Below are 26,017 nucleotides of genomic sequence, written 5' to 3'. Positions count from 1 at the left end.
ATACAAAGTTATTTTGTACATTTATTATAATTATAGACAAGAAATTGTGAATTTTTTAAATAGCTACACGCTCTCCTTTTTTTACTGATTTTGACGTAGAAATGTAGGAATATAATGTTTATTAATTTTTATGATATTCACACAATTTTTTTACAGTTTTGTCCAGTTAAAATTATCAAAAATCGTCAAGAGCTTAAAGCTTTTCACAAAAAAATGTGATTAAAAGCATCAGATGTTTGAAATTTTTCCGTGACCTTCTAAGGGTCTTGTATTACATACATTTTGTATGACAAAGTGGTTGAAAAGAAATACGTATATAAGAGTAAAATTATGAGAAGAATATTTTATTATCTGGTGTCAACCGAATCAAGCTTTACTCAATGTTTTGTAAATCATGTTAGGGGATTGACAAGTTTGTATGGTAAACATAGTTTTCTAAAATATACAATTATGTTGACAGAGAGCCGACTGAATATTTGTCCAACTCCTTTGTATCAAATAAGAGCATAAAAAATGTAAACATTTTTGTCGTAAAGATGGTAAGTCTAACGTGTAAGAACTTCCAAAATTACATACTTTTGTGTGTGTGTAAGTTGGATATAAAAATAACATAAAATCGAAATATTGATGAGCTTTATTTGGCAAACGAACCTTATAAGATGAACTTGTAATCTAAATCTGAACGCCCTGTCAAGTACAGGATTTTTAATATTTATTTTTGTAATTGGGTGAATCAACTTTTTCTTGCTTTTTGCAAGAATTACCCTTACTTATTATTAGGTCTACTTTTGTGATTTTTAACCTTACCATCGTGAATAAAGATCCTTATTTCACGTATAACACGTATTAGGAAAAAAATTAAAAACGATTCATTTTTAATTAAAACAATATGTGACCCAGTGGAAGAGACACTTTTTTCATACAAAAGTGAGGGACAGCTATGTCCACTGGGTCACTGCTCGAAACAAAGTTATAAAATAGGAAATCCTATAATTACATGTTGTATTGTGTAGCTAGTATATTTGTCTTTAATATAATAAGTATACATTAATTACACTAAATCCCAATTAAATTTTCTGACCACATGTAGTCGAAGTATGCGAAATTTTGCTGGCAAAGAAAAGTTGATTCACCCAATTACGCATACAATGTTGGTCTGGCCACGAGAATGTTCATTACGAAAAGCTTTTGCCTATTTGGCAGCTAATTCAATAAAATCCGAAAAGCTCGAGAATATACTGCCAAGTTCCTAGCCAAGTCATGAAATATTTTCAGACACAAAATTTCGGTGTTCTCAAAGGTATTAGAATCATGCGTAAGGGACACTCTCGTGGAACGCCTCTTGACCAGTGCCTAACATCAAAGCTGTCTTACGACATTGGCAAGTATTCAGTCGGATCCTGGTCTATATTACGTAAGGAGAGTAATCGAAAGGAACCCAACCCAATAAGTTGTTAAGTTATTGTTAAAATGCCATTATAATCATGCATTTATGATTTCATCATGATCTTATTTGTATGTGTCCGTCTATAGTAAATAAAATCTCTGCGAAAAATCTCTCCAAAGTCAATTATGTACTACCAAATAATATATGTATAAGAAAATACTCATAATGCATGCATATCTGTATCACTGGTTTGTAGAATTGACCTTTCAATTATGATTTTGAATCATAAAAGATTTAGTTTGAAGTTTTACAGTTATTATTTTTGCAACCCCCGCTACGCTCAAGATTCCACTTTTCGTATGACTCGCTGCGCTCTTGGTTCAATATTGGAATCTTGGTCTTCTCATGCTCGGGTAGCAATTGTAGCACGATCGATAAACAATTTTGCCCTCTTGTAGGACAAATAAAATAACTATTGTGTCTATTTCTTTTTTTTTGTCATGAAAAGAACTAAAATATGTTTAACCCTTATATGCATAGTGATGTATATATGTTTCATGTATTTTTGACTCTGTTGACAGCATCTCAAAATTGAAATTTGAATAAATCTTTGTCGTCATGCATTCAAGAGTTAAAACATTGCTAAAAAAACGTAGACATTATTTGAACGTAGGAACGTACCCTTAAATGCATAGTGATGTATATATGTTTCATGTATTTTTGACTCTGTTGACAGCATGTCAAAATTGAAATTTGAATAAATCTTTGACGTCATGCATTTAAGAGTTAAAACATTGCTAAAAAAAAATAGACATTATTTGAACGTAGGCTTTTAGACGGACACATATATTATGCTTGCATAAGTTATATATATTAAGTTTGTTAAGTAAAAATGTTTTTTTTCATCGCTTATTGACTGAAAAGTCGTTTTTTACGTTTGTGCATATTTTAACCCATGACATAAGTTTTTACCAAGTCAATATATAACCATGTTATATTTGTATTTTTGAAAAGGAATTTGATATTGTAAATATTTTTGTTTTTCATAATGTAGTCGTACATTTAGTTTGTGGAGGAAGCAATATGGCAGAATGAGTGATCTAAATAAATAATTTGGTATTGATATGTTGTTTTAATAGAAATCTCTAAACTGTTTCACACCACCCATTCGGAAAGGGTACTTTTCTTACCTGTTTGGAGGGAGCAAAGTGGCACTTCTGTTGAAGGACTTTATGATGCCAGCATAAAAAATTCACGCAAAATAAAATATCAAAAGAGTTTGCACATAGTATAGTCTATACTATATAATATTGTGTCGATTAAGTGCATAATATTTTTACAATTAAGTATAATAATTGATAATACAACATACAACAACAACATACAATCACGCCTGTATCCCGTAAAGGGGTAGGCAGAGCACATGAAACTACTAAAGTCTCAGTGCCACTCTTGGCAATTAAGGGGTTGAAAGAAAACGAAAATTGTGACAATACAGCCCATTTATAATAAAAAAGTAAAGAAAACATCCTAGCATAGCAACCCACCTATTCATTGCATATAAACCTTACAAAATAATGTTACATTATTTATCAAATTATATAATTTTCATAGGGTCATTGTGCTAGTTTTCGTCCACAGTGTGTAATATATGCTACACTTGTGAAATATCGTTTATGCCGATAACATAAGATGTATTGTTTAGACAATAAGTCTGGCAAAGAAGGTTTAAAACTACTTAAGGTACAGCGGGGCAAATCTCGACTGGTGAGCAAATGTAACTGGTCCATTTTTTCCATGTTTTACAATGTTTGCATTATTAAATAGAGTGTCCGCCGGTTATATATGGTTGGCGTTTTCAGTGGATACATGTAGAACTCAACATCATAGTGTAATAATGGGAAAAATGGATCAGTTACAATTGCCCCCCAGTCGAGATTTATCCCGCTGTATCTTATTCAAAAAACCGGCCAAGAGCGTGTCGGGCCACGCTCAGTGTAGGGTTCCGTAGTTTTCCGTATTTTTCTCAAAAACTACTGAACCTATCAAGTTCAAAACAATTTTCCTAGAAAGTCTTTATAAAGTTCTACTTTTGTGATTTTTTTCATATTTTTTAAACATATGGTTCAAAAGTTAGAGGGGGGGGGACGCATTTTTTTTTCCTTTAGGAGCGATTATTTCCAAAAATATTAATATTATCAAAAAACGATCTTAGTAAACCCTTATTAATTTTTAAATACCTATCCAACAATATATCACACGTTGGGGTTAGAATGAAAAAAAATATCAGCCCCCACTTTACATGTAGGGGGGGTACCCTAATAAAACATTTTTTTCCATTTTTTATTTTTGCACTTTGTTGGCGTGATTGAAATACATATTGGTACCAAATTTCAGCTTTCTAGTGCTTACGGTTACTGAGATTATCCGCGGACGGACGGACGGACGGACGGACGGACGGACGGACGGACGGACGGACGGACGGACGGACGGACAGACAGACATGGCGAAACTATAAGGGTTCCTAGTTGACTACGGAACCCTAAAAAGCGATAAATGGACGCAAGTTAAAATAGCGAAGGACGAAAACTCATACACTCACCCTACTTTCTACCGATTATTATATATTTTTAAAGTATTATAATGTGCATTTTATTAATGATAATGAGCATTTAATCGATTAAAAGCCGTGCATAAATAAATCTAGAAAAGAATTTAGATTTTCTCAAGGCCGTTTCAAATTTCGGAATAATTATTATAATAAAAGGGTGTGCTTGAAACGATCGTCAAGTAAATACATATTTTTTTGAGGATACTTTGAACTACAACGTACATATATTCACGCCTCGCCTGTATTCCCATAAGGAATACGCAGAGCACAAGCAGCCAGAGTACAATTTCAGCGCCACTCTTGGCAATGAAAAGGTTAAAAGAAAACGTACGAAAACAAAAATCTAATAAACAATATTTAAGATTCATACATAATATAAACAAAAATATTTATTTTAGTTAAAAATACAAATAAATCGGTATATCTCTTTTTGCGTACTTTTTTAAGGATTTGATATCTACCCCTTTGGCCTCAGTGTCCCAAAGAATGCATCATCACCAAACCATCACCTGGGCCATTTTATTCAAAGTTGTCCACCCCGAAAAAAGTTGATATGAAAATGAAACCGATAGAAATTTATTAAAAGCTATTTTTATAGATTCTTTAATAAATAAATTTATATAAAATATAGAAGGTTCACTTGAATTTTAAGTAATTAATGAAAAAAATAAGTTTTTGTTGAGTTGAGGAAAAGCGAGTGTTCCGTTCCGCAACCAAATTTAATCGCAGATAATGTAAATATAAAAGGTTTGGGAATTTTACAATATGTTTATTATTCATTCTAAAATAACAAATGAAGAAATTACACTTTTATTTTCACATAAATGCGGACTACTATTTTTTTAAACCCATATATATATCCGTTCCGTTACTTTCAGTACAAAGTAGAGGAGAATTTTTAAGATTACTATACTGTTTCAAAAGTTTATAGGATGCCATCACTTGTAATCAATAGTTTAAACGTTACTATTTCAATATAAAATAACGGAAACGTAGTTTAATAACAAATTGTATTTAATTTTTGCAAATAAAACTATTTGAAACATGGGACAGTAACGGATCTGACTGTATGGGTAACGGATGAAAGCTAAGGTCTCGTCTACACTTGAACGTGAGTACCTAAGACCTCCAAAGCATATCGCGCATAATGACTAAAACAACCGGAGTGTGTAATCCGTGATTGATTACCATATTTTAGATGAATTAGTTTTAATTCCATACGTTTTTCTTTTATTTCCCGCAATAAAATTAAACTAAAACATCACATTAAAACCACATGAATACCGCTTTATACTTCCATTCCGATACGTTTTTCTTTCCGCCTATACGAAACCAACGATCTAGTATCGGATCGGAAGTAACGGAACGCTACCTCCGGCGATATTTTACTTAATTATTTATTAAATAATCACAAATCTTGCTTCTAATTGGCTTATTTGGTTTCAGTATTAGTGCTTTGTTTTAGGAATCGATGTTAAAAGGTTGCATATTACGTATTTACCCGCAAATTTGGTTTCGGAAGGTGGAATGAGAAAAAGTTACCCCTGAGTACGAGCTACTTTGATGCGTGTTTGGCGGCAACTGGCAAATGCAAGATAGCGGTATTGAGTAGTTTTAAATTAATTTTGCCAAGCTGAATAAAATGCTACCAAATGTTAGGAACTTTCTTTTAATTTTAACAGTCATTCTGCGGTTTCGGAATGGAAAATTCCACAATTACCAGATTCCGTCTCGGCAAATTATACTTAATTTTAAATAGTACGTTTATTTATTAACATGAAATATTTTATAACATAATAGCGTATAACTCAATCTTTTCAAATTATGCCGTCATCAATATTTAGTACAATTAGTTATAGAATAAAATCCATAACAAAATCGATATTTGACGTGGGACAGCAAAAAATTGCCCATTTTTTATCACATTATAATTTTTAACAAATACATAATTATAATAAAAATTTAAATGAATATTGTAAATTACTGTTAACTAAATTTGGGTTCGAATAAAAAATAGTCTTCATTAGTTTAGACTCTTTAAATACGCTAAATATTATATCAAAAGTATGGGACAAGCCAAAAACGGGGTGGACAACTTTGAAAAAAATGGCCCACCTCGTTGCGTTATCATCAACGTCGCTGGTGCGTGCGTCGCACCTTTACAACAGTCATTTTACGATAGTCAGGGCCTCGTTTACCAAGGCGATTTAGGTTTTTTCCCCTCATTAGCTCGGAAACACGTGTTTCGTCCTTTAATACCAGCGGGTAAAAACGCATTTTATCCACTAGCGAGTAAAGTAATTTGACCGTGAATAAAGTCAAATTAACTGCTTTAAAATTGATAAAAGTAGGTGAATTTAGTAATAAAGATGATTTACCACCTGTGGAACTGCTGGAAGCAGTGATAAACGCATTTTTTGCGTTGTAGTTTCCTCGCTACAGTGAGGGGAAAAGTTTTGTGTTACACTCGGGTGCAAAAGTATTTTACTTCTCGTGTGTTAAAAAACTAGCAAGTTCAGGATTCTATTCTCGAACCACTCGCTTCGCTCGTGGTTCAACTATAGAATCCTTTCACTTGCTCGTTTTTCAATTCCACACTCGGCGTTAAAATACAACTTTGCCCCCTTGTATAACAAATAACTATTAATATTAATAAATTGATGTATTTCATTTTGTTTGTAGTTTTTCACCACTCACAGAAATAACCTAAGAATTGAACTAAAAATACCCAAAGCGATGATGTGGGTAGATTCATTATTTGGAAAATAATCTTACCTCCAAGGTTTGCAAGTCCCAATCTCTTGACGTAATATCTGAAAAAAATATATAATTTAGTATAATATTACATACTCGCTTCGCTCGTGGTTCAACTATGGAATCCTTTCACTTGCTCGTTTTTCAATTCCACACTTGGCGTTAAAATACAACTTTGCCCCCTTGTATAACAAATAACTATTAATGTTTTCTAGTGTTTAAAGCTTTTTTAAAGTCATTAAAATGGCTGAAGCATAAATTATTTCTTCTAAAACTATATTTAACATTTTTTTATCGTCAGAAAACTGCTTCGGTACAGCAATGCTTTATGTTTCCTTAAGTCGTTAATTTATCTATTTTTTGCGCTGTAGGTAGTAGGTACTGTCAAAATTAAACCTAGAATATATGACATGCAAAAGATAATTTTCTTTAGTTACAAACACGGTTTTCTAACTTATCTTAGGACAACCTGTGTGTTTATTATGAGTGTTAAAAGGTTGGGCACATCTGACAATACAACTGTATATGTAAAGACTATACAAGTATATATTTATGAACGCCCACTGTACTGCCAGAACAGAAGTTGTTCAGAAATTGTTCAGAATGTTACATTCTGTGTTATTTTGTTTCACGGCTTTCATCGCCGTGGAATGTGGTTTTCTCACAGACATATATCGAATAAGTCCTGTGGCTGGTATGTACAGTTGTACACTTGTTATTTTTGATTTCCGTTAAATTTTAGGGAAGGTTCTTTAGGTCAAATACAATTTTCTCAGAAATCTCTGAAATCTGAAATCAACTCGATATTTCAAATTGATAAGAAAGAAGAAAATCGTGGACGATGGGTTTTCCAAGCAAACAGAATCCTTATTTTCCTGTCAATATATTTAAATAATTTTATCCAGTTATTATAATTTAAATTTACTTACAAAATAACTAGTTAAGTGTTAATAATAGGTAAATGTTACAAACACACTTTCGTATTGGTAATGTAATATATAGGTACTATACTAAATTATATATTCTTTTCAGATATTACATCAAGAGATTGGGACTTGCAAACCTTGGAGGTAAGACTATTTTCCAAAAAATGAATCTACCCACATCATCGCCTTGGGTATTCTTAGTTCAATTCTTAGGTTATTTCTGTGAGTGGTGAAAAACTACAAACAAAATGAAAGCCATCGATTTATTAAACATTTATGATTCTGCCAACTTCGGACATCTATTGTCTTCGGTTACCGCGATAGTTACTCATGAAATAAAACTATGGAAAACTATGAATTTAAAATTCATTATACGCGATTTAATCCGTTTCCATAGTTTTATTTCGGACATCTAGTTAAAAACGGTTTTTACCAGTTGGGGTGCTGAAATAGTACATTACGATACAAGTGAGTAATTAAAACACGACCGAAGGGAGTGTTTTAAATCGACACGAGTTACGAATTTCCTTTTCGCACGTGTATCGTACGACGTTTTTCAGTACAGATAACCGTCCGAAGTTTCGACCTGGCATATAATGAACCACTTCTCGCACTAGTGCGTAAAAAAAACACCATCTGTACTGAAATAGTACATTACGATACAAGTGCGTAAAAAAGGAAGTTCGAAACGAGTGGCGATAAATTAAAACACTCCCGACACGAGTTACGAATTTCCTTTTCGCACGTGTATCGTACGACGTTTTTCAGTACAGATGAGCCTCCGAAGTTTCGACCTGGCATATAATGAACCACTTCTCGCACTAGTGCGTAAAAAAAACACCATCTGTACTGAAAATGTAATTTTTGATGTAGAGAACAAATCAAATTATTTTATTAAATATTTTTTGATTTGTTTTTTTAAGTAGTAACACTACTATACATAAATTATAAACTGAAATGGATACCTACACCCTACACTAAAGAAAGAAGAAGAAGAAGTTCGATTCCCGGTTCGCCACCAGTGGGCTTGATCGCTATTTCTTTAGTGCATGGTATATGGTATCCATTTCAGCCTTTAATAATATGAGGATAAAGTAAGTATTGAATGCGTTTACCAATTCCTAAGTCATTATTTCGATTTCAGATAATGAACGAAGACAAAGTGGATCTAGACTTGTACTACGAGAGTTTGTGTCCATATTGCGCAAGATTCCATATAAAACGTCTGGACCCCGTTTATAAAGAAATGAGCTCGTATATAGACCTAAAGGTGTACCCTTATGGAAATGCTCGAGTAATTTTGTGTATTTATTAATAACTAGCTTTTACCCGCGGCTTCGCCCGCGTAATAAAAGTATTCATTAAGATTTTCATTTGGATCCGTAGGGACCGTAGGTTTCTCTGTAGGTATATTTATCTGCGATTATTTCGATTGCACATAATACTTTTGCTTGCAATGATTGTAGAAATATTACACATCGACCACAGCGTAGGTAATTCTATATAAGCTGGGGAAACCTTTATAAACATCCCACATAGCCCGTATTTCGACACTATGATCGGTGGGTAAAAAGTACTTTTTTCTATTATCCCTTACAATTTTTTACATTTTGCTTATACTTATCGCAAACGTAATCTTCAAGCAAGCAAACAACGATCGTCTTAGAGCACATTGATTGTAAGAGACCGCCAACCGATTATCCGTATCCCGCTAACGATACCCATATTATCCGTATCCGTATCCGTATCGCTATCGCTATCGCTATCCCTATCGCTATCCCTATCGCTATCCCCATCGCTATCCCTATCGCTATCCCTATCGCTTTCCCTATCGCTATCCCTATCGCTATCCCTATCCCTTATCAAGATGTTTAATGATATAACACTTTAAGTTCTCGCGCTTTGTACACATATTTAAAGTCACATACAGGTCGAACGCGATTAATTAACATTATTTTTACCTTTTTTCCCAACGTTTCGGCCAGGTTGCACTGGCCGTGGTCGCGGAAGACTGACGTCCCAGCAAAATGTCACCGGAGATGTAAACAACACAAAACTACCCGATATTAATTTATATAAATGTTCGGGGTAGACAAATAAATATAATCTACCCGCTTTTAGTTAATGTTTATTTCCCACCATGTTTATTTTAAAGGTAAAAATAATGTTAATTATAATCGCGTTCGACCTATATGTGACTTTAAATATATGTTTAATGATTTCTTATCAAGTGCTAAAATATAAAGTTTCATGGTTTTATCATTTAAAATTAAAGAAATCCCATACAAACTTTCAACCTCTTTTTCAACCCCTTCATCCCTTTTTTAGACCAGGAAAAATAGCTTGACCTGGACATAATTCGATAACCGTAATTTTCTTTTTCTGTCGTATAAAGTATCATTAGTGATAGTTAAAATACAAATTATTAATCAAATTAGGGTTCTGATTCAATTTAAAAAAAAAAAACGAACTTTGAATATTTTTTGATTTTATAACTAAAGTATTAAATGTAATCCGGAAAAAGTGCTTGTATTATGTTGTGACACCTGCATTTCATATAAAAACATCTAATTTTTATAAATAATTCATACAGAACTATCATATAAAGAAGGTTTAGTAAGTTACACATTTTCAAGCGTATTTCACTAGAAAATATTGTTAACCGTAATCCTGCAATTTATTATGAATATAATATTACGTGTGTTGATAAATTATTAAAACTTATACCAATACTTTTGGCGCTTGTTCAAAATCTTAAATATTGATAATTTTAGGAAAGGAAAAATACCTAACTAAATTGAAAGATGGTAAATTTTGCCGTTAATATATTCTTAGTACTATACGAAATCAATTAAACAACAAATATGTAAGATTCATTACTTAATTGATATTTTTCTTACTTGCGCTTTAATATGAACGTTATTACCTGCAGAATAAGGTCGTGCACAGAGTAGGTATAGCTAGTATAGTAGTAGCGGGAACGGGCGGCGAGTCGTCAACACGTGTTTCATATCAAGGGCGCCGCGTTTTCAAAACGCTTCGATAACAAATATTTCACCGTCCAGTATAAGAGAGCTCCCTTATTACAAGTGACAAAAGTCATACAAATCAATTAGTCCGATAGGTCACGTTAAACTGGTCAAGTCGTTAGCTCAATAATAGTACCTATCGAGCTTGACGAGATGCTTGGATCACAACAACGTAATATGTATGAAAGCTTGCGGCGCTTAAGACTGTATTCTTTCGAGTCGTGTGTAACGTATTTTGGCGAGGCAAATTTGAAGCACAGTGCGTGTCTGTCTCACTCACTCTTACGGTAAACCTAATGAACTGTTTCACTTTCAGAGGATTTTTGAAGTAATTTGGGTAATATGACATTGTCGCGGTGAGGTCTTTCCGGTACAAATTTATCGGTGGATCTTTTCGGATTTGTGGATGATGAGCCGATGCGATGTCGCTTCATTTTGAAGTGTCGACTCTCGCGAGGGAGTTCTTAGAGGACCGCGAGGAGCGCGTGTGACTGTTGAGTTTTTGAATGATTTGAAGTTTGTGAATGATTTTATTTTGTGTGTATTTGTGTGGGCATGAGGTGTTTGTGTTGCGAGAGTCAAATCAATAATATGAGTGGTACAAATTTTATTAGGGGGCCTCATGTGTGAGAAACTCAACACTCGAATGCTGCGTAACAATGCGAGCCGAAATCGCCTAATCGGAAGTGTCCGACTTGGTATCGACTAATCTATACACGTTGTAACATGAGAAACCAGAAATCAAAACCTGGTTTCTGGTATCTAGTACCCGGTAACCGGTAACCGGTAACCGATAACCGGTAACCGGTATCCGGTATCCTGTATCCTGTATCCGGTATCCGGTAACCGGTATCCGGTAACCGGTATCCGGTATCCGGTAACCGGTATCCGGTAACCGGTAACCGGTATCCGGTAACCGGTATCCGGTAACCGGTATCCGGTAACCGGTATCCGGTAACCGGTATCCGGTAACCGGTATCCGGTAACCGGTATCCGGTAACCGGTATCCGGTAACCGGTAACCGGTATCCGGTAACCGGTAACCGGTATCCGGTAACCGGTATCCGGTAACCGGTATCCGGTAACCGGTATCCGGTAACCGGTATCCGGTAACCGGTAACCGGTGACGGGTCTCCGGTATTCGGTGACCGGTAACCGGTAACCAGTAACCAATGACCGTTAACCGGTATCCGGTAAACGGTGACCGGTAACCGGTAGACGGTAACCGGTATCCGGTAAACGGTAGACAGTAACCGGTAACCAGCATCCGATATACGGTATCCGATATCCGGTTTCCCGTGTTCGGTTTCCCGTTTCTGGTTTGGTTTTGGTTTTAGTTTTAGTTCTGTTAGTTTAAACAAAAACAAAACTGAAAACGAAAACGGAAACCGAAACGGGAATGGAAACGAAAACCGAAATCGAAACCGAAACCAAGACCAAAACCGAAACCGAAAAAAATATTTAAGTTCCTAGAAGTAAAGAGTGACAGAGATAGCACTATAATCATTTAAGTTCCTGGTAGTAAAGAGTGACAGAGATAGCACTCATGTTAGTCAAACTCGTGGTATGTGCACTTCCCGTACACAGTAAAGAGTGACAGAGATAGCACTATAATCATTTAAGTTCCTGGTAGTAAAGAGTGACAGAGATAGCACTGTAATAATAAATATTATGTTCCTGGTAGTAAAGAGTGACAGAGATAGCACTATCATAATTAAAGTTCCTGGTAGTAAAGAGTGATAGAGATAGCACTCATGTTAGTCAAACTCGTGGTATGTGCACTTCCCGCACACAGTAAAGAGTGACAGAGATAGCACTATAATAATTTAAGGTCCTGGTAGTAAAGAGTGACAGAGATAGCACTATAACAATTTAAGTTCCTGATAGTAAAGAGTGACAGAGAATAGAGATAGCACTATAATAATTTAAGTTCCTGGTAGTAAAGAGTGACAGAGATAGCATTTTTGTTATTTAAATTTCTGTTAGTAAAGAGTGACAGAGATAGCACTATTGTTATTTAAATTTCTGTTAGTAAAGACGTAAAGAGTGACAGAGATATCACTCACGTTGGTCAAAGACGTGGTTTATGGACTACTATTTGGACCCCCCAATGTCACGCTTTTTTAATCCTTTAACATGGATTGTCACATTTAGTATGACGTAATATATGAATGACGCCTAAAGATTGAGAGAGACAGCAATATTGTTCTTCAAATTCGTGGTAGTGAGAACAGGGTGCGTAGCCGAATGGCACAAACGCTCACGAAACGAAACGCTAGTAGATATCTATCTCTATCGCTCTTGCGTATTGGCGCGACAGAGCCAGACTGCGTTTCGTTTTCGTTTCGCGTCGGAGAAATGGCATTCGGCTACGGGGCCTGAACAGAGACAGCACTATGTATCGCGCGGCCGCCGACTACGCAAGTCGCCGCGTAATTATAATAACCGTTCGGCTCCTTTTTAGATCGTGTACAGTCAACAACACAGCTGGCAAGACAAAGTGCCAAAAATATGTATAGAGTATTTTATTTCCTGTACAAGTGTTGGTACTTGGTACATTAAGGTATGTGTATACATATATTTGGCACTTTATCTTTATTCACAGCTGAGTTGCTGACTGTACCAATAACGATCAACTATGAACTTTTGTGGTTTGTTTTAAATAGTTCTATGCAGATATAGATTAGAATACCTATTCTATCGGTACTTTTTGTATAGGTTATTATAATAACTGGACAAAATAATTATAATCAGTGCCGGCGCACTCCGCGATCACGATTCTTTCGCCGAGCTACAAGGCCTTGATATATAGGATGTATTATTTTATCAGCAACAAAAATATGTGATGATATTGAATTAAGGCAAAACAAGACATATAAACGCTCTCCATTATTTCCTCCCTGGTTTATGAAGCTAGAACAATGATTTTTAACACATACGAAATTCGTACACTGAAATAAAGTGATGATACTATAAATATACTCGACATTCAAAGTCGATAATCTAGTGACGTGAGAAGTTATTGATATAACAGAATTTTGCACAAAATTTTGCAGAATTTTGCCCTTTGATGTTGAAAATGCCGCCACTCTATAAAACAAACAGACCGCACACGAGCAGCCGACATTAAATTCTATTGCACGGCGCGAAGGTCGAAAGCCGCGCCCGCACCTGGGCGTAGGTAGCGAGATCGGGTGCACGTGCGCTTACCTTTGAAATCGCCGACACACAGGTGTCGCCGTTCGCCCTCTCTTTTCATTTATGTTTCTGTTTCAATCGGTTAGCCGTATGCCGGCCGGCAATAAAGGTTGTTTTTTTAACCGACTTCAAAAAAAGTAGGAGGTTCTCAATTCGACTGAATGTTTTTTAGGGTTCCGTAGTCAACTAGGAATCCTTATAGTTTCCCCCTGTCTGTCTGTCTGTCCGTCCGTCCGCGGATAATCTCAGTAACCGTAAGCACTAGAAAGCTGAAATTTGGTACCAATGTATCAATCACGCCAACAAAGTGCAAAAATAAAAAATGGAAAAAAATGTTTTATTAGGGTACCCCCTACATGTAAAGTGGGGGCTGATTTTTTTTTTCATTCCAACCCCAACGTATGATATATTGTTGGATAGGTATTTAAAAATGAATAAGGGTTTACTAAGATCGTTTTTTGATAATATTAATATTTTCGGAAATAATCGCTCCTAAAGAAAAAAAAAGTGCGTCCCCACCCCTCTAACTTTTGAACCATATGTTTAAAAAATATGAAAAAAATCACAAAAGTAGAACTTTATAAAGACTTTCTAGGAAAATTGTTTTGAACTTGATAGGTTCAGTAGTTTTTGAGAAAAATACTGAAAACTACGGAACCCTACACTGAGCGTGGCCCGACACGCTCTTGGCCGGTTTTTGATCATATTAATATTTTCGGAAATAATCGCTCCTAAAGGAAAAAAAGTGCGTCCCCCCCCTCTATATTTTGAACCTTATGTTTAAAAAAATATGAAAAAAGATCAAAAAAGTAGAACTTTATAAAGACTTTCTAGGAAAATTGTTTTGAGAAAAATACGATAAACTACGGAACCCTACACTGAGCGTGGACCGACACGCTCTTGGTCGGTTTTTTTGTTACTCGATATCTCCGAGAATCGTGGACCGATTTTCAAATTATTTTTTTAATCGAACGGGTATAACCCCGAGATGGTCCTATTGGCACCAAGTCCCAGGCGGCGCGGCGCGCGCCACGCCGCCGCCACGCCGCCTGGGGCGCGTCTTACGTCCTTCCTATACAAAATGTACTGAGGAGACGATTTTTGAATTACACTCAGGTGGCGTGGCGCGGACGTCCGTCCGCGCCCCGAGACACGCGACGCTCTGGTGTGGCCGGTACCTTACGTCCCTAACCTATTAACCGATCCGCCGCGGTGACGCGGCCGGTGCGCGGCGCGCTCTCCCAGGCCCGCGCCCCGCGCGCTCCCCCGCCCCGCGACAGCCGCTCTACGACAACTTTGCACCCTTTTAAATTACTGACATTTACAGTTTCTTAAGCGCGACCTTCACAGTATTAATTTTGATAAAATCATGATTATAGTACACAAAAACCTGGTCTTAAGCAAAAAAATCTCAGTTACAATTTATACCTACTGAGAAATTCATGTTTATTTAAGCGTTAAAAATATATGTTTAAGATCGGTGTTAAATGTCTATATATACTTAATACAATGCAAATTGATATATATATCATGGTCACCATTTTTACCTACCTAGATATTCACATTAAATGAAAACGGTAAAAAAAAGTACACAATCAGATTTATTTTCTGTGTAATATCGCTAATAACTGATCGCATCTGAGTGCACCACAAAGTTAATCTAACAAAGTTTTCGGTTAACTATTTTGCTGTTAGCGAAAAGTGGGATAATGTACTTTATCTCATGATTTTTATAAGATATGAATACGATCGTCTTTTTTTTTATCTATGTACATAATTACTATTTGATGCTTAATAATAATACCCAATAAAATATCAAAAAGGACGAGTTATTGAATTATGTCCAGGGTACCTTACTTTTACTCCACTATTTTTCGAAATAAAAAGTAGCCTATGTTCTGTCTCAGGGTCTAAAGATTGTCTGTTCCAAATTTCATCAAAATCGGTTGCGTGGTTTAAGCGGGAAAGCGTAACAGACAGACAGACAGACAGACAGACAGACAGACAGACAGACAGAGTTACTTTCGCATTTATAATATTAGTATGGATTTTGTTTAAGTACTTGATGATTATACTCGTATGTAAGATTTATTGACGCGAGTTTATCCGTATTCATATATTTTTCCTCTCACTAGCTCGGAAACACGTGTTTTGTCCTTTAATACCAGCGGGTAAAAACGCATTTTATTCACTAGTGGGTAAAGTAATTTGACCTTGAATAAAGTCAAATTAACTACTTTAAAATTGATAAAAGCAGGTGAATCTAGTAATAAAGATGATTTAGCACCTGTGGAACCACTGAAAGCAGTGATAAACGCTTTTTTTGCGTTGTAGTTTCCTCGCTACAGTGAGGGGAAAAGTTTTGTGTTACACTCGGGTGCAAATGTATTTTACTTCTCGTGTGTTAAAAAACTCGCAAGTTCAGGATTCTATTTTCAACTATAGAATCCTTTCACTTGCTCGTTTTTCAATTCCACACTCGGCGTTAAAATACAACTTTGCCCCCTTGTATAACAAATAACTATGAATATGTCTCACGAATAAAACCGTTGGCCTGTGGAAAAACTAGCCCAATCGTTCATGATGCTCCGTAATTAATCATGAACTATTCAGTTAGCCCTTCTGTTTTAGTGCGACAAAGAGAGATGAAATACAACATGCCTCTTGCTTACGCAGCTAAGTACTAACAATAAATTAAGAGTTTTAATGATGAATCGTTAGGGCAACTTGGCTGAAAAGACGGTAAAAAGATGAAATAATGTTAATTTACGTGTTTTTTCTGGCTTGAAAAAAAAACATGAAAAAAAAAACCGTGAAAAGACCAGTTTTTTTTTCTGGAGTATGTTTCTTTTCTAATGTACGAAATCTCAAAATTTGCAAAGCAGTTAATACTTTTATACGGTTTTTTAGACTTAATGTTAACTATTAAACGAATTAATTTATTAAGCGAACTAGGGTCGCTGAAGATAGAAAGGCGTGGCGCGAGCTTGTGAAGGCCCTTTGCACCTCTGGGGTGCCTTAGGACTACAACATACGTACAACATTAAACGAATTTAATCAAATAACTTTAATTTCTGATCTTATAGAAGTAACATTTACGAAATCTGTAGTTGGTAGTTATCACTATTTTCTGTTGGCAACACCACCGCCTCTCCACGCTGCACGCCGCATCGGGGATTCCCCAATAAACGTTTGTATACTGAATGTTGATCGAATTAAAATGTACGTTATTGTTATTGTCAAATTCATCAGAAAAAAAATCAGATTTAGAAAAAAAACCATGGTGCTCGGTTTTCTTTTTCACAATTCTGAAAAAAAAACATTTTCTCAAACATGCAATGAAATATTGTCTTTACGTTCCTTAAAATGGGCTGGGAAGTATCGCTTTTTGGGCGCAACAACTCGAGAGGACTGTAAAGGGATTTCATATTATTTTTTAGGCCTAGGCCTGCAAAGTAACTTTTTTTTATAAAATATTGTCCTTTAGAGCATTTTTATTTTATTTCATTGTATGTTTGAGAAAAGCACTATACATGCCTCGGCGTGAAAACGGATTCCCGGCCTCGTATCCCTATCCGGCCTCGCTCGCACGCTTGCTCGGCCGTATATACCCACTTGGCCGGAAATCCTCATTTTCCCGGCCTCTGATGTAATGTACTATTGTTTTTTTTTCTATTTGCAACCCTACGCGTTACACCCTCGACTTTGTTTACATGTGTTCAAAGCACGAGAATTGAAGATGTTATATTAAATTTGCCGTTTCAGAAGCACGAAGAAGATGGAAAGACAGTAATAGTTTGCCAGCACGGAGAGAAGGAGTGCTATGGGAACAAACTCCACGCGTGCGCCATCGATATAGTCAAGGATATGACCGTGGCCGAGCCTTACATATCCTGCATGATGAATGGGACTTGGGGGGGAGGTGGGTCTACGGATATGGATGCTACTAAGGTAAATTTTGCTACCACGTGTCTAAGAAGTAAGTACTCGTATCTATAAAGCCGCGTATCGAGTTATCGACTGCGCGCGGCTGCCGCGCGAGCCATGTTCGACCGCGCCAAACCTGCGTTTTGGTGCGCGAGCCAATTTAAAGCTCAACATTTTCATATAGCGCGGCAGCGGCGCGCGGCAGGCGATCCGTGAACAAACATTCATTTAGGTCCGTCCCAAATATCCCAAAACCGACACGATGTGGTTCGCCGCGCGGCACGTTCGAGCGCGCTAATGTTCAAGCTGCCGCGCGCGGCGGACCCGTCCCCATATTGCGCGGCCGCCGCGCGAGCCAATGTTCGATGGTTTGCCGCGCGCAGTCGATGCAAATAAATTCCACACGTGTGCCATCAATATAGGTACAATTAAAGGATATGACGGATAGGGATACTACTAAGGTAAATTATAACATGGTTTTCCGAGCTAGTGAGGGTTAAAGCCCATGTTTTGTTCTGACCGTGGTCAGTGGTCACAGAAGACTGATGTCCCAGTTAAGTATCAATGGAGATGTAAACAACACTAATAATCTATTATTAGTTTTTATTAATGCAACGTGTTACCTAATAAATTATACGTAACTGGGGACACTAGATGATGTTGGTAACATTTTACCTAAGACAAAGGTTCAAATCTGGGAAGGTGATAATTTAATATTAGTGCGTTTTTAGTTTTACGTTATCTAATCCGATATCGGTTGATATTAAAGGCGTCATCTTTGTTATTTGCCTTTGACATCCGATATCGGATCGGATAATAACATTTTACTTACATATCAACTCAATTTCAGTGCGGAGATTTAATGAAAATCGACTCGAAGCCTATAATAGAATGCGCCAAAGGCAAAAAGGGCGAGGAACTTCTAGAATACTATGGAAAAGAAACAGAGAAGGTGAAATTCCATGGCGTGCCGGCGGTAAGAATTAATGGCGAGGATTTTGACCTGATCGATGATCTGAAGAAGAAAATTTGTGAAGCTTTGAAAAATCCGCCGCCGGAATGTAAAACGAAGAATCTTTTGAGCTTGTTGAATGATTTTATCTGAATTTGGTGGAAATATATGTAAATGCGGAGTTGTGATGAAATGTTTACTTACCTTAGTCAGGTGAATTATTTACTTACCTACCACTCAAAGTAAACCTACCTAGTTTTCATACAAACCATTTAACTAAGTAGTGTAATTTAAAAATAACACAGTGAAATATTTTTTGAAGATTTATTGTACCTAACCTACCTACTCTAATGTTAAATTCAGTACCTCATCTACATAGACACACGCTCGGGTTAGAATTACTGTGTACCTAGTAGTAGCACAGAATATAATATATTACTAAGACAATAAATAATGAATTTAAATAAACGCAAAGGTGAGGTAGATAGTTATTAAACTCTTCAGACATACCCTCGGATAGAAATCGTAAATAAACGCCGAGCGGAATACTAATTTAAATGCGGGGGCAGGTACTCATATTACTTATTACGCATACCCTCATGTGGAAATGGTTTATTTCAAATCTTAACTGAATATGTTACAGAGAAATCAGAGGGTACGTATACTTTAGTTCGAAAACTAATTTAAAATAGGTACATAATATCTACGACTGTTATCATGGTTGTAACAAAATATATTAATTAGAATGGGACATATGACGAATACAAAATACCTACTGTTGCAGTTAAGCCTTCAGGCACAGATTGATTACTACTTAATAAGTTACCTTTAGGGGCAGTTAGATGTGTAGATGTTACACTGAGAGAAAAACAACCAGTTTTCATGTTCTTTCACCAAGTTTTGTGGTTAAAATAGCGCCTACGTGCTCTTTGGTTCAAACAACAAGTTAAGATTTTGTTAAGTGTACTAATTAGTACATTCTACAAGTTACTTGTCATTTGAATCAACAATATACTTGAATCAACAAGTCGATTTTATAAAAGCAACATGACTCATATTGTTTTAAACACATGTTTGGCTGATTCAATCAAATACCTTGTTCGAACAAATTCGACTTGTACCTACCATCATTATTGTGATTTTTTCCGTTTACTACTAAAATATTTTTTTGTTTCAAACGGATAAACCCCCAACAAGTTGAACTTGTTAAATTCAGAATGCAAATTTCTCTCAGTGTAGGTCAGAAATGTCAGAAAGGCTACCTTGCCCAAATGCCCACCTTCAGACACCAGTGACCAGACATGATAAATGGTGTCGCTACTCAGTAGGTAAGTGAATGTCACGAAAAATGTAGGTATAGAGGTATATAGTATTTAATTTTTGATTCTAGTATGTTAACACTTAATTTTCGACATGCAATCAGGTCAATTCCGTGTTGTTGACGCTAGCCTAGTACGTAGCATATAAATTCATGGGAACCACTCCGTTGCGTGAAACAGGCAGTCATAAGTATTTAATACTCAATATTCAAGCTAGGAACATACTACGCGGACGTCCGTCGTAAAACGACCGCGACCGCGACCTATCAGTGTGCACGGAACAAAACATCCAGAGAGCCAGATTTCGATCGGACGTCCGTGCGCTCAAGGCCACGTCCGCGTCCGTCGACCGATAGTTTGCACGGCTATGTGTATTTCCATTGTCCAGATTCCCGTCCGCGGTCGATTCACGACGGACGTCCGCGTAGTGTGTTCCTAGCTTCATAGTCGAATACACGCCGACGCGACGCTCAAAAGACGTTAATTGCTAGTGTGGTGGCCCTTATGACATTTTTTCATGTTAAGTATCGATTAGACTCTGTGCTCAAAAGAAACAGAAAATTGCGGCCCTAAAAAGGGCCATTCAAGTCAACAATTGCAAATAAAAATAATCAACTCCAAATATCGATTTTATACATTAACCTATAAATTTAATAATAAAGTGAAATGAACAATAAACAAAGATAAATCAATAACTCTGGCTGTTCGAGTTGTTCTTATAGTTCCGAAGTGCTTTCTCTCCCTCCAGTAACGCATGTTTTCCGAGCTCGCCAGGAATGAGTAGTTTCGTGGCCGTTCGTATTTCGTTTTCGCTCATAGTCTTCTTCTTTCCATGTGCTATTAACCTTCCTGCTTCACATGCGATTTGTTCTAGAATGTCGTTGACGAAATTATTCATGATTAATATGCTTTTTCTTGATATCCCGACGTTGAATTCTGTACACGATTTTAACACTTTAAAAAGGTAAATTGAGAAGCTGTCGTATTTCTTTCTTGCCATCTTTTTGTCTTTCTTCTTTTTTGGGATTAGGCCACCGTTCGGCTCCATGGACTTGAGTGCTTTCTTCGGAACTTTGACTGGCGGCATTTTGTTTTTTATTTTTTTTTAGTTTACAACCTAGAACTCCAATAACTGTAATGTTCAGAATTATTTCGCGTATGAAGCTGTTTCAAACAGATCACCGGGTATTTATAGGTTTTTGAGACTTGTTGGAAACGCATCAGCCAATCAGAAACGAGAATCGCTTGTCCTCGGAAACATAGAATGATTTTGTTGGGTAGAATTAAAATATGGCGTTATAGACTACCCACAGTTTTAACATGGTATTAAACTAAACAATTTTTGTGTAGTACCTACTTATTCCGATTTTATTATGAATTTTAATCGTTTTAAAGATTTATCTGTAAGTTAAGACTTCCCTAACCAGGCTGTAGTATCTAAGTATGTAGGTATGTCCCTAAGCACGGAATACCTGCACTGTTTCACACTTTACTTGGGAATGGTAATTAATTCCGCCAGATACCGATCTAAGAGAGGTCTAGAATTTTGACATCATCCATAAAGCACAATGCTACTGCCCACATATAGGTATTAGGTAGGTACTAAAGTACCCAGTACTGCAGCTTACTACTATAGGTACTTACAAGAAATGCCAACGTCTGTAGCCTCGTAATTCCCACGCCACTTTTTACGATTCTGAATTTGTAACTTTCTTTTATTTAATACTAGCTTTTTCCCGCGGCTTCGCTCGCGTTAGAAAGAGACAAAAAGTAGCCTATGTCAATCACCGCCCCTTCAAGTATCTCCACATAAAAAATCACGACAATTCATCGCTTCGTTCTGCCGTGAAAGACGGACAAACAAACAGACACACACACTTTCCCATTAATATTAGTATGGATAAGAGCAGTGCTCAAAAAATTTGTACAAAAATTAAGGAAAAAGTTAAATTTGTCTTTTTTTATTCCTATTTTGTTACCAAGATTTTTTTGATGAATTGACATATTAGTAAGTTTTTTCGTCATTAAAGTTCTGTAGTATCTATATTTTCTTAATTGTAAAAATTATCCTGCATATATCTTACGAAAGTCGACTTATATTTACTAAATGTTAGTTACAAAATAGGATCAATTAGGAATTAAAGTATTATTCAAATAGGAATTAAAGTTTGCTGACGTGACTATGTACTACCTACCTACAAACTTTTTGAGAACTGCTGATAAGAGTTCAAACTCGAATTTAATTTAGGGGAAAAAAAAATCTACATGTAAAAGTAGGCCGGAACATACGAGGATAGAGCCGTGACGTCATCCAAGTGCTTATTACTAGAGCCCATATACAAAACGAGTCCTCGTACTAACCTACCTCTGCCTGTTCCGCCCTTCCAACTTTTACACAGTGTATGGACTATGAATGGTTTTCGGGGATGGCGCGCAGTGCGCACGCGCCGTAACGGTCGCGAGCAGCTGCTACCGCGCAGATGTGGACAGGGGTCGCGAACTGTTGGCAAGGGAAGTTTCAAAAAGTACTTGTAAGTAAGTAAGTAGGCAATGCAAATGAAAATCATATTAAACTCTTAAATCAGATCTGATATTCTTCAACATTCTTAGGAAGAGAAGAGCTCTCGCGAAGTGTAGGAAATATTACCTAATACTTACCCAATACTATTCTTAATAAGTATCCCCCTACCTACCAAAATTTACAAACCTATACCTATATGTATAGTATACCTATATTCATTTAGTTCGGACCCCTGAAAATCGTGCTACGCAGTCCGTGAACTCCTATTTAAGAAACTTTGACATACACGGATGCGTCGAATGCAACTAAAACACTACAACAATGGTACTAAGATAAACCATTGACAACAAAGTTTATCAACAGCCATAAAGGGAGTCAATAGCGATGCATATGTAGGGTTGAAATTCTATCTGAAAATTCTGAAACTTTCACGTTACTTTCTTTATAAAATGTAAACTAGGAAAAGGTTGTTGACCGCTCCCCGTATGCGCGAGCGCCGGCTTATCGATCGACTCCTGTTACACAAAGGACCGATATCGCGACATTGGCCGTAGCCTGAAGGACAAACATCCAGAACCATGTATGATTAAATTAATTTATGACCACCACCAGTGTTTAACACAGCTTACCTTGTTAATACTTACTGAGAGAGAATACATGTGAAGCTGGCAATCAAATCATACTTATAAACTTTTACGTTACGTTCTTTACAAAATGTAAACTAGGAAAAGGTTGTCGACCGCTCCCCCGTGTGCGCGGGCGCCGGCTTATCGATCGACTCCTGTTACACAAAGGACCGATACGATATCGCGACCTTGGCCGTAACGATGATATAATAATCGTAACCATGTTACAACCATATGATTGACCAGAGTCCTTCTCCTTTTACACTCAACTGTATGGAGTAGCAAAATTGTTTTTTTTTTTACATACTACGTCGGTGGCAAACAAGCATACAGTCCGCCTGATTGAAAGCGGTCACTCTCACCTATGGACGCCTACGACTGCCAAGGAGTGTCACGTGCGCATTGCCAGTCCATTAGAAACGTGTACAGTACACTCCTTTTTGCTGTGTTAAGTACACAGCAAAAACCGGCCAAGTGCGAGTCGGACTCGCCCACCGAGGGTTCCGTACAAATACAAACTTTTAATGGTCAAAATAATCTAATACTACTCATACTCATTTATTTGTAACGCCATTTTACACGTCAAGATTTGATTTAAAAAAATAATATTCATACAACAATAATACTTAGAAAATAAATAGACAGAAGATTGAAATTACAAAAAGTTAGGCAATATTCCATTGAGGTATATGTACTACGTAGTACATATACCTCAATGCAATATTCACATAAAAAATTAACAAAAATATTTTTCTAATTAGGTAATAAAAAAATTGTCATAAGTGTAGAACGGGTGCTCGACCAGCCAATTTTTTAAGCAATACTTAAAGTTCGACACTCTAGGTACTTCAACCACATATTGCGGCAATTTATTATAGACGGCAGGGTCCATCACACTATGAGCAAGAAGAAGTATTGCATAGATTTCATCGAGGGAACCGACCCCTTACCCTTCTCTTTGTAGGGAGTAGTCACGTGCGATTTCATGACTATTGGGATAAATCGGATCAGTTTGACCCAAGGAACAATTTTGCCAAGCAGCATCGCCACAGGCAAAAGTGCAAAGTCGCTGACCTTACTACAAAAAAAAATACAAAAATACAAAATCATTTATTCAGCAAATAGGCCACGGGGGCACTTTTACATGTCAACATTACAGAGCATTCATTAAAGTTAAACAAATGAAATTAATAGAAATATTAACTAAAAATATTAATCATAAGCAAAGTAGCTATACACTGATATAGAATTAGAGATGTATAAAGTCTCTAAATGTCATATTATTACTAACTATAATCAATACATAAAGAAGGCGCAAACAGATACAAAGATAAAAGAAATCTATAATACTTCAACAGTTGTAAAAAACTGAATGTTACAAGTAAAAATATTATACTTAATCAAATAATCCATGGAGATGTATAGAGTCTCCAAGAGTCAAATTTTATAAAATTAAAATATTTAAAAGTAACTTATCCTACTGGTCATTGGTGACACGAATATGGCAAAGGGAAAATGAGCATAGTTTGAAAATTATAAGTTCTAGCTATATACTTCCAAAGACAATATTGTAGAGAATTTTATAGAGAATATACTTCTCTTAGACGTTATTGTTGTAGCTTTTACGGTTTTCATGGAAATATAAAAAAACTGAAAACAGGCATACAAAAGTGGGGAGAAGGAGGGGAAACATTGACACCTCGGCGTGTTTCTACTTCAATTTTGTCTTATAACCCTATAAGCTATATACATGCCAAGTTTCATGCTTTCTGCCAGACGGGACTATACATTCATACTAATGCTCTGTTAACGCTCCACACTATTCAAGTATTTTCCCATTAATATGAACTATCAACGGCGTGGTCATGCGGCCCGAAAGATTAAAATGCACAAAGTGAGTCTTTTTGAGATTTAAAGCTAAGCCATTCCATGCGAACCATTGACGCCGTGGCTTGCGTGGGCGACGGTTGCGCGATGGTCGCGCGACGGTGATGCGACGCATACGAAATCAAACCTTATCGATATGGAAGTAGACGATGCGATGAGACGCGACGGCGAGTTATATAATGTCTTTGGCTAGAAGTATAATAGGTACTCTAATGAGCATTATTGTATTTAGCGCCATCTCTCGGCAAAATTTACTAAGTAATTTACGCGACTTGAGACTTGTGTGAATCTTTAGGCATGGAAAGTTACATGAAAAGTTGTCGAAACTAATAAAAGATGACGCTGCATTTGAATATCTTGACTGATAACTCTAATACTAAATTGAATATAATCTAAGGTAGAGCAGAGTCTAACTGGGGAAGTACCTCCGCTTTACAAAAGACTGCGGTCAAATAGGACTAGACCTTACTCATTGTTGTGTTCCTGCCGGTGAGTACCTAAGGCAGCTAGAGCTCAACGAGGGAGGACCTACGGAACTAATTAGGACAATAGATTGTCCTTTGAGTCGTCGGCACCCAGGCCCCTTCTAAGTACAGGTTTGTACAAGTTTCTAATGAGTCGGCAACGCACATGTGCCACTCCTTGAGTGGCAGGCGTCCATAGGTTAGAGTGACCGCTTTCCATCAGGCAGACCGTATGCCTGTTTCCCACCTACGTGGTACAAAAAAAACTGTCGACGAATTCACCTTAAACTCACCTTAAACAAAGTCAAAATCGATTGATTCGTTCGGGAGCTATGATGCCACAGACAGACATGTCAAGCGTCAAACCTTAAATTATTATAAAAAACTCCGTCGTTTTTGCGTTGGTGGTTAAAAACA

General features: G+C 36.6%; 1 protein-coding gene across 2 annotated transcripts; it reads left to right on the top strand.

Moving 5' to 3' along the window:
* The first annotated feature begins 7,340 nt into the window (after positions 1–7,340).
* LOC125238860 (GILT-like protein 2) lies at positions 7,341–18,971 on the top strand. Of its 2 annotated transcripts, XM_048146324.1 has the most exons (5): positions 7,341–7,446; positions 7,785–7,822; positions 8,823–8,972; positions 17,670–17,855; positions 18,682–18,971. In XM_048146324.1, the coding sequence occupies exons 1-5, from the start codon at positions 7,356–7,358 to the stop codon at positions 18,934–18,936; spliced, it is 720 nt and encodes a 239-aa protein (XP_048002281.1). In that variant the 5' UTR covers positions 7,341–7,355; the 3' UTR covers positions 18,937–18,971. The 2 variants fall into 2 exon arrangements, with proteins under 2 accessions (XP_048002281.1, XP_048002282.1); XM_048146325.1 differs by lacking the exon at positions 8,823–8,972.
* Positions 18,972–26,017: the final 7,046 nt, after the last annotated feature.

Source organism: Leguminivora glycinivorella, chromosome 24 (assembly GCF_023078275.1).
Source record: "Leguminivora glycinivorella isolate SPB_JAAS2020 chromosome 24, LegGlyc_1.1, whole genome shotgun sequence".
Classification (NCBI taxonomy): Eukaryota; Metazoa; Arthropoda; class Insecta; order Lepidoptera; family Tortricidae; genus Leguminivora; species Leguminivora glycinivorella.
Note: the sequence above shows the minus strand (reverse complement) of the source record. Positions and strands in the feature narration are given on the sequence as shown.